Source organism: Eupeodes corollae, chromosome 1 (assembly GCF_945859685.1).
Source record: "Eupeodes corollae chromosome 1, idEupCoro1.1, whole genome shotgun sequence".
NCBI lineage: Eukaryota > Metazoa > Arthropoda > Insecta > Diptera > Syrphidae > Eupeodes > Eupeodes corollae.
In genome coordinates, this window is record NC_079147.1 from 1882720 (window position 1) to 1893030 (window position 10311).

The 10311-nt window shown below is 35.8% G+C and overlaps 1 protein-coding gene across 1 annotated transcript; it reads right to left on the reverse strand.

The window, feature by feature from the left end:
• Positions 1 to 6458: 6458 nt before the first annotated feature.
• LOC129939682 (G-protein-signaling modulator 2) lies at positions 6459 to 9250 on the reverse strand. The gene is made up of 2 exons (XM_056047789.1): positions 9106 to 9250; positions 6459 to 9037 (listed from the first exon to the last, which is right to left on the reverse strand). Exon 2 carries the CDS (start codon positions 8912 to 8914, stop codon positions 7016 to 7018), a length of 1899 nt encoding a protein of 632 aa, XP_055903764.1. The 5' UTR covers positions 8915 to 9037; positions 9106 to 9250; the 3' UTR covers positions 6459 to 7015.
• Positions 9251 to 10311: the final 1061 nt, after the last annotated feature.

Sequence of the window (10311 nt, forward strand, 5' to 3'; positions counted from 1 at the left end):
TAGCCGTACTATACGCGAATGTGGAACGCCTTGCCACGCTCTATCTTTCCCTGTCATTGCAATGTTCAGAAATTTAAAACCAATGTACACCGACACCTCCTATCCAACCCTTCCCTCTTTTTTTCTTATGCTCACACTGTGTGTTTGGCATATTAAAGGTATAAAAAAACCTTTTAGTGTTTGCTAATTACAAAAAAAAAGGTTTATGTTCATTGAACCCGAATCTTACTTTATAATTTTTTCAAGAAGTAAGGCTTTTTAAATATGGTGTAAGCAGTTCAAATCTTTTCAATATCTTACGTGAATTCTCAAAAATTGTAATTGGTTCTGAGTATTCACCAGTTTTTATTTAAGCTATATAAGAGAAGGTAAGGGCTTACAATGTAGTACCCGTGGCATGATGGTTAGTGCGTTGGACTGTCATGCAAGGGACTTGGGTTCAATCCCTGCCTGTGCCACCTTAATTTAAAAAAAAATTAATTTTCGCGGGTACTGCCTCTTGCGAGGAATTGACAATTTCTCCAAGAGTAATTCTTGTCATGAAAAAGTGCTTTCTCAAATTAGCCGTTCGGATTCGGCCTTAAATTGTAGGTCCCTTCCATTCCTGACAACAGTACTCGCACACAGGAATGGTTGAGAGTTGTAAGTCACTAGGCCCTGGTTCACAACGGACTGTTGCGCCACCCCATTTGATTTTGAAGGACTTACAATAAATGAGTGTTTTTCTATCAAAATTAACTAAGATACGTGATATATAAAATGTAAAATTTGTATTACTTTTATTTTTTTTTCAAGAATTAAGGTTTTTTAAATATGGTGTAAGCAGTTCAAATCATCTCAATGTCTTACGTGAATTCTCAACAAATTGTCATTGGTTGTAAGTATTCATCAAGTTTTATTTGAGCTATACGAAGAGCAGGTAAAGACTAACAATAAATCAATGTATTTCTATCAAAGGAAACTAAGGTACGTGATATACATACATATGTACAGGGTGGGGCGTGGTTACTTCCTTATTTTAAAATATCATAACACAAAAAGTATTGGCAATATTGATTTAATTATTTTTCTGTGTAGAGAAGTACATTTAAAGTTTTATGTTATTTGGTTCTAAAAACGACATCTGGAAGGTGGCCACCGTTCTCATGAATACACTGAAATAGTTCGAATTTAAAATTGTTTTGCACTTTTTTCAGCACATCTGTGCTTATGTCGGCTATAGCAGCACGAATATTATTTTTAAGATGACGACGGGTGTTTGAACGATCAGTGTAGTCCCAACATATTCATTGACCTTCTTGCGTGCGAGGTACGGCGCCATCCTGTTAAAACAACACTTCCCCTACATTAATTTCTTTAAGTTTGGGCAGAAAAAAAACCACAATCATGCTGACATAACGTTCAGCATTGGCCGCAACTGGTCTTTCGTTCTCTTCAAATAACCATGGGCCAAAAATGCCGATTCTGGATATTGCGCACAAAACAGTCACACGTTCTGTATGCAGAGGCTGCTAATGAAGTTTTCTATTTGTAGTGGGGCTCCAATATCGCATGTTTTGTTTGTTCACACATCCTGAAATATGGAAATGTGTCTCGTCACTAAAGAAAACAAGGGCGTCCTGAGGCAGGTTTTCGAGGAAGGCATCACATGCATTTTTTCGCGCAATATAATTGAGTGGATTAAGTTGTTGCACCCCTGCTAATTTTTTTGGGTGAAAAATAAGTTCCTCATGAAGAATTCGTCTCACTGTGCAACTAGAAATCCCTAAAGCAGCCGAATGTTTGTGCGCAGATCGCCTAGGGGATTTCAAAATCGCCGCCCTTAGCCTTTCGGTTCTGGAAGGTCCATTATGTTTCTTCTGCACACTACTGGTATCCCTGAACGTGTCCACCCACAAACAAATCGATTTCCGATTAGGCACACGACCTGTAGGTGTGATATTAAAATGGTTTCTGAAAGCACGCTGAATTACGATGATTGAACGGCTGAAAAAAGTAGGCCTCCAAGGCGAACGCGTGCTCTTCATTTGTCCACTGAGTTGTTGACACTGAACTGGTCATAACAAAAACCTTAGATAACGTGCTTTCAAACAAGCCATAAACCAACGCTCTACTATCAATAGCCGCTTAGTTGCGAGAGTAGATAAGGAGGTAACCAAGCCCCACCCTGTATTTAAAATACATTTTCAAAATAAATATTATAAATTTTCTTAACTAGACAAATTTTATTAAAAGCTTATAACGCATAGTAAAAATGATTACCCCAGATTGATTGAAAAAAAGAAAATACTTGAAACTAATTACCGTTAACTGAAACACATTTTTAAGGACGATATTGAATCGTTGTTGCTTGAACGTTCGAATTTAAGAAAATTTATTTAAAAACCTTCGAACTATTAGACACCAAGGAAATATTTCCAATTACCTTCTTTCTGAAGGCAGCACTTCGGCTGAGAAATCAGTGCCAGGTGGTTTTACAAACAATACAATACACATAAAAAGTAGTTAAAAAAGTCCGATGAAATAAAGTTCAAGGCTGTCTATTAAAAGAAACTGCAAACAAGGTTTCTTAAAATCTAGTGAAATGAAATCTAAATCTAATTGATCATCGTGTGAAACTGTTTCAAGGGTTTTTTCATTCGATCGATTCCATAACTACTTTTCTAAATCACTTCAAGTGAAATTAAGGCATCTAACATATGTTTTTATATCACATGAGTCACTAAACAATAACAATTTTATATATTTGTCACAATTTATATAATTTTTATTTGTATATTTAATAAAATAAATATAAAATATTAGTGTTTATTTTATTTGTACTGTGTGATGGATGAAAAAGACTCTTGTCTTGTCTCAAATCATAGTTTCTAAATGTGTGCTGAAAGTTTTTGAAATAACGTTGTTTTTACTATAGTGAACAAATTTTGGGTGTTGAAAACAATCGTTTAAGATGCTTTGTCCCTTTCCTCAGTCGAAGCTGCAACCTCTCAGGAGTTAAGTGCATTCTATTAAAAATGTAAGATTTATTTTCTTCAGGTGAAATCATTACTATTTCAAAACAATTTCCTCTTGTCGTATTTATATACCACCAACTTAATTCAATCCAATTCAAATCACTTGAAAATGGCAAAAATGTAGAACACGGAAATTCACTTCATTTTTAGTTCGAATAGAAGTGAATTTCAGAACTCCAATTAATATTTTATATCAATTTCAATTTCATTTCGAGTGAAAGTGAAATGTTGAATCTAGCTGTTATATTTCATTTCCTCCAAAGATTTTGTATGTGCCATCGTACATTCATCCCAAACAATCAATTTACATTGCTACAAATCCTTTGCCATTGCAGAGTTCTTCGAAATGTGGCAGGTTGGAGTTTCATCGCTTTCCATATTTAATGGCAATTTAGGTGCTGCATGGACTGTTCGACCACTTTCAAGCATAGTTGCTGCGATTCCCGACGAAGCGAGTGCAAGTTCAATTTAATTTTGTGAGCGAATTGCTGCTTATATTATTGAAATCAAAAAAGTTTGAATTAATAGTTTGTTTGACATTATCAAGCACATGTCCTCAATTGAAATCAATGCTTTATTGTAAATTTCTTCACTGATTTGTATATTTGGATTTCCCATTCTACTAAAAAAAATTATTTTTGTACCAAACACTATAAAATAAAATAAATAAGCAATGGTGTGTAAATTTATGGATTGTCAGTGATCAAAATTTAAATTTAAATTAAAAAAAAAAAAACGCATTAAATTTGCAAAATCTCATCGATTCTTTATTTGAAACGTTAGATTGGTCCATGACATTTACTTTTTTAAGATAATTTCATTTAAATGTTGACCGCGGCTGCGTCTTAGGTGGTCCATTCGGAAAGTCTAATTTTGGGTAACTTTTTCGAGCATTTCGGCCGGAATAGCCCGAATTTCTTCGGAAATGTTGTCTTCCAAAGCTGGAATAGTTGCTGGCTTATTTGTGTAGACTTTAGACTTGACGTAGCCCCACAAAAAATAGTCTAAAGGCGTCAAATCGCATGATCTTGGTGGCCAACTTACCGGTCCATTCCTTGAGATGAATTGTTCTCCGAAGTTTTCCCTCAAAATGGCCATAGAATCGCGAGCTGTGTGGCATGTAGCGCCATCTTGTTGAAACCACATGTCAACCAAGTTCAGTTCTTCCATTTTTGGCAACAAAAAGTGTGTTAGCATTGAACGATATCGATCGCCATTCACCGTAACGTTGCGTCCAACAGCATCTTTGAAAAAATACGGTCCAATGATTCCACCAGCGTACAAACCACACCAAACAGTGCATTTTTCGGGATGCTTGGGCAGTTCTTGAACGGCTTCTGGTTGTTCTTCACTCCAAATGCGGCAATTTTGCTTATTTACGTAGCCATTCAACCAGAAATGAGCCTCATCGCTGAACAAAATTTGTCGATAAACACATTTCGAACCGAACACTGATTTTGGTAATAAAATTCAATGATTTGCAAGCGTTGCTCGTTAGTAAGTCTATTCATGATGAAATGTCAAAGCATATTAAGCATCTTTTTTTTTGACACCATGTCTGAAATCCCGCGTGATCTGTCAAATACTAATGCATGAAAATCCTAACCTCAAAAAAATCACCCTTTACATACCTTGAAATTGGCCTGAAATTTTCCCGAACTAGATTTGCTGCCCCAAATGAAGTAATTTGAAAGCAATTGTTATAGTGTTGAATTGTGTCAAAAAGTGTATGGAATCTGTTCCTATTCCGCAACACAATCCATTAGCTTCGTTTTTGTGTTTCAATGCCCTACAATGTGAACAATCCGAGTTCATAAAACCAATAACAAGACATTGGTAATTATCTAGTCAATTGACACATCGTAACTGAAATCAACTCGATTTAAAATTGAGCGATTATTAGTTAAATCTCGCGCTTCACGCGTTTGTGATATCCGAATTCGTTCACGTTCAATTTGGTCTTCACGTTCTTGTGCGGTACGAATAGAACGGTAATTAGCTGGTTTGGTTGCAGTTCGGGTTCTTCTACCTAAATTACTTCGTCTTATAGGCGGCATATCAAATATAAATTACTTTGTTACTAAACACTAACACACTGCACAAAACACGATATACGGATTTGTTTCAGCCGTTTATCAGTTGACAAAAGCCACTCAGTAGATAAGGTAACAGAAGATCCAAGAAAAACAACAGCAAATCGACATCAAAACTTTTTTCTTCTTTTTTTTTTTAATTGAAGTCAAATTTTATAAGCCGATTACGTTTTGATTAAAAAACTGTAGTTTTTATGGTTTTTTCCGGCAATTATTGAAATTTTTCTCGCCGTAAAAACCATCCTTGAACTTCAACTAAAATTGAAAAAAAAATATTTGGTCAAATAAGATTAGTACAGGTTCTCTATGTTTTAGTTTTTGAATGTGTGTTTAAAGTTTTTGGAAGAACTCTAATTTGTCTATAGAAAATACATTTGTTTAAAATGCTTTGTCCCTTTCCTCAAATATAAAGTCGAAGCTGCAACTTCTAAAGTTCATTTCCTTTAAGTTTTGCATACATATTTTATACGTATAATATATACATATGTATGTACATATATGTACTATGCTTTAAGTGAAACTATTACAATTTTTAAACAATTTCCCCTTCTCAATAAAAACATCACCAATTTAATTTGGACCTATTCAAATTACTTGAAAGTGGCAAATATTGAAGTGTAAAACACGGAAATTCACTTTGTCTCGAGTTAAAAAAAATGAAATTGATTTTTGAAAAAGTGAATTTCAAAACTCCAATATATACTTTTGTTCGATGCGGGTTTAAATTTCACTTTCACTCGAATTCAAGAACCTTAGCTGCTAATATTTCACAAAAATTTTTCTTAGTCAGGTTGATGAAGCAATATAATGAAATGTACACAAATGTATCTATTTATTCGCACTTAGATGTTAAATTAGATTTGTATTACTTTTCTCTCTCTTTGAATTAGAATTAGAATCCCAAAAATTCTCAGACAAAATTTATATAAGAAATAAAGTTGCACGTTTTGGAGAATACCGAAACCTCCGGAAATTTGGTAAAAAAATACAATTTATACAAACAAAATTAATCCACATTTTTTTCAAACGTCAACAAAGGTTATACGAATTATTAGACTCGAGTGTGGGACCTTCTAAATTCTTAAATTACTAATCAGCCTTAGCACGATCCCATCTTTATCGGAAACTTTTACGAACCTCGAAAAAAACTATTGCCGTTCGCAGTACAAAATATCATACAATTTTCGAAAAAGTCATCATTAATTTTTTTTAAATTGGCAAACAGACATTATTTTTTACTTATTTCAAAAAACATGTTTGGCGAAAACTTTTTACGATATCAATAATTTTCTGAAAATCAACTTCAATTCTTAGACAGCAGCAGAAGTAAGAACCAATGATCAATAAATAACTTTCATTTCTTAAATCTTTATTCCTTGTTTTATTTTGTTAGTACAATAATTTCAGAAGAGTCTATTTATTATAATTAATATCTTAGAAAATACAATAAAAAATATATGTAAATCATTACGTTTTGTTAAAAGGCGAATATTTTTGAAAATTCGTATTACTTTTACTTTTCTTTTGGGTAAAGATGGAAAAAGAGAAACACAACGACACAGTGACAGCAATTACAATTCCCTTAGATAGCTAAAAGTTTAATAAAATCATTCATCTTTAAATGCACCATCCTCACATTTGTAGGTATATAGTTCTTCGTAGAAAGGTATAGTATATTATTTTGTATAATCAAAAATAAGATTTTCCATGCAAGTTAAGTGCTTTTTGTTTCTTCTAATAAATTGCATTTTATGGACAGTTTCAGGAGCATTTCAACAAGATATAATATATTTGTAATTTTTCTCTGTTCCAACTATAACTATGGTATATCTTCATATATAATATAATTAATATAATATAATAATAATTAAAAAAGAATAATTTGTATTCTCTTTTTTTTATAATTTACTTTGCTGATTTGGAAGGTCCCTGTGAAGAATTGTTTGAAGTCTGAGCATTGTTGCCTTGAAGGCGATTACTGGGTGCAAATGAAATTGCGGCTCTTTGGTCTTCCATGCGTCCACTTTGCACTTTCATTATGAGCGAGAAGAAATCCTCGTCTGGGACAGTTGCACCTGATGCTCCACCAGGCCGTCTTTGACGATGCTGTTGGTCGTTAGTCTCAGCATCCATTGTGATTGTTGGAATCGGCAATTCTGATCGCTGCTCCTCGATACGGGAGCCTTGACATCGCATGAGCATGTCCAGGAAAGCATCATCTGGCTGAGCTGGGACTGTCTGAGCACTTGAAACATCTACGGAGCTTCCTGTAGGTTTCAAAGCCTCTGGTTCTTTTGGAAAATTAGAGGAAGATAATGAGTTCTGTTGAGTCAGTGGTTTTCGTGACTGCATTTGAATTTCTTTTTTGGTGATTTTAATGGAACATCTTTGGTCGTCCATGCGTTTTGACTGTGAACGCGACAGCATTTCGAAGAAATCATCCTCATTCGTTTTTTTGACAAACTTCTGACCCTCGGCCACCTGCTGCGCACCTGCAGCAGCAGCTGCTCCCGCCCGCTTGCCATCGGGAGTTATCTTGATGAGGTCAAGTTGTTCCATGCTCTGTCGACGCACGCGGATCATGCGAGAATTTCCGTTTACTTGTGTGTTCTCAGAATCTGTCGAGTTTTCTGCATCAGAGCCGAGGATGTGATTTTCCTCGTCAGTGAGTCGCGGTAAGCCAAGCATCTTCCGCAGATCTGTGATGTTTACCTTTGCTGTTGATTCTCCCACAGCATCATTGAGTTCTTTGGCCAAACTGAAGTGTGATTCCGCGAATTGCAGAGCCTTTTCGTGATTGCCAATTGCAGAGTGGGCGTTTCCCAGACTCCAGCAAGCCCTGGCTTCACCCACTCTATCACCCAACTCCTGAGCAATGGCCAAATGCCTGTGATGATACTCGATAGCTGCAGGGAACTCCCTAAGAAGGGTATATGTGTTGCCGAGACTATAGCAAGACTGTGCCTCAACTTCACGCTCCCCCAATTCAATGGCTAGTGATAGAGTTCGTTTGTAATGCTCGGACGCTTCTTCGAATTGCCCCAAGAATATGTGGGAATTACCCAGATTGCTGTTTGCCCTGCGTTCAGCTGCCTTGTCACCGAATTCCCTAGCTATCCTCAATCTCTCCTGATGATGTTCTATAGCTGCTTGGAAGTCACCTAGCAAATAGTATGTGTTTCCCAAATTGCCGCAAGCTCTGCCCTGGGCCCCGCGATCTCCCAACTCGTACATCAGCTTCAGGTTCTCTTGGTAGAAGTCCACCGCCTTTGTGAGAGCTTCTTTCACTTCATCGGAGAAGTCTCCGGGATTACGCTGGCCCATATGTTTGCCCTTGGCATGGTACACATTTCCCAAATTGTAGAGCGCTCTCCCCTCAGAGAGTCGGTCCCCCAATTGGCGTGCCAATGTAAGATGACGATCGCAACAGATTACCGCTTCATCGAAGCGGCCCATCACTTTGAGAGTGTTTCCTAGATTTCCCGATGACTTGGCCTCGCCCAATTTGTCGTTCATAGAACGGGCGAGCGTCAAATCCAGTTTGTGGTACTGCATGGCCTTGGAATAGTCACCCAGGTAGAAATATGCGTTGCCCAACTGACTGTAGATGGCACTCAGTGTCCGCAGATCATCAGTTCCAGCTTGGACGGCGGCCAAGAAGAATGCCACCCCAGCTCTACAATCCCCAGCCTTACACAAGCGTTCACCTTCCAGCGCCAGCTCCAGGCACATCGACGAGGCATCGTTGGTCGTTTGTTGTTGGTCGCACGAAATGTTTTCAGCGCTTGCCGATAATGAGGCCATTACAAATAGGCTTGCAGTTCGCTGTTATGATGACGAATATTTTGTTGTATCGTTCTTTTGTTTGTCCACTTCCCTACGGATCTGGAGTAGATGACAAATTTCTTCACACTAAAAATGTTTATACTGCGAACCAAAAATTTACAGATTAGTACACTAAATTAATAAAGGAAGCTAAAGCCAAATCAACAAACCTTTTTATTCACTTTTGAAGGCGTTTCTCCAGATTTTTGTAAAGAAAAATTTTAGTTAAAATACAAATTAAGCAAATGAAAGTAAAAACGTCATGGCCGTCGTTCTCGTTAAGCTCAAGATGCTGCTGTCATAATTTAAAATGAATCATTTTGCTGGAGTGCTGGGCTGGTGCATGAGAAGCAGCGTTGTTATACTTTTTGTTGTTTTGTTTTAAAAATTTGCCCTGAAACTACACAAGCGAACAATCTTATACAGTCGTATTATGAAAACTAGTTATAGGATGCATCAAATTGAAATGCCCTGAAAATTAAAAAAGTCAATTTTCTTTTTTTGCCGTGTAATAACTCAAGCAGTTTGATGTCAAAAAACAAACGCCTCTGAATGATATCAAGGGTTTAAGTTGTTATCCTATTTTAAACAGAATTATTTTACCTGCTCGGTAAGGTAAATGTTGCTTAGAGTTAAAAAGAGTATTATAAAAAGCTTGTGGTGTTTATTTAAACGCAAAAGGTGAATAGTTAAGCTGGATTAATGCTCTATTATATGTTACACGAATTACGTTTTATAAAACACTTAATGTTTTTAGATTTAACGTAAATTAACCTTCATAAGTAATTCTTTGACGTTAATAGGCATTTTAACGTTTATAAATACGATTGTGTGTTACTTTTTATCAATTGATAGTTATTTCTGCAAATTTTAATGAGTATAATTGAGGAGTTTTTATTAGCATACAAATAATAACTGTTATTTTATGATTTGATAATTATGAGTCTGGGATTCTTCTAATACCAATTTATGCCCGACATTTTCTTCATGCCTTACCAGCTATAAATCGATATTGTCTTTTAACTTTGAAAAGTTCACCAATCTAAGCCAAGGGTATTTCTCTTTACGAAAATTGCACTCAAATCCTAAATAATCATTCGACATAAAAACATCTAAACAGAAATGGTTGGCTTTCCTAAATCACTATTCCTTTGTTTTCACAAGCTTTGGTGCTACCAATTGAACAGAAAAACCAGCTTCATGCTTGTGAAAAATGCACTTTTCTTAAACTACACACACTTTTTAGTCAATTCGTTAAAAAAATAAAATATCTTTCTAAATTGTGCCATTTTTATAGTTTTCATCCACTTTTTGTGAGAGTCAAATTTAAAATTGAGCGAATGTGTAGAGTGCATTAAATTATAACTAGCGACTAT

What these genes read in the sequence shown, in the direction of transcription:
- LOC129939682 (XM_056047789.1), bottom strand. Translation starts at nt 8,914, where the DNA reads ATGGCCTCATTATCGGCAAGCGCTGAAAACATTTCGTGCGACCAACAA.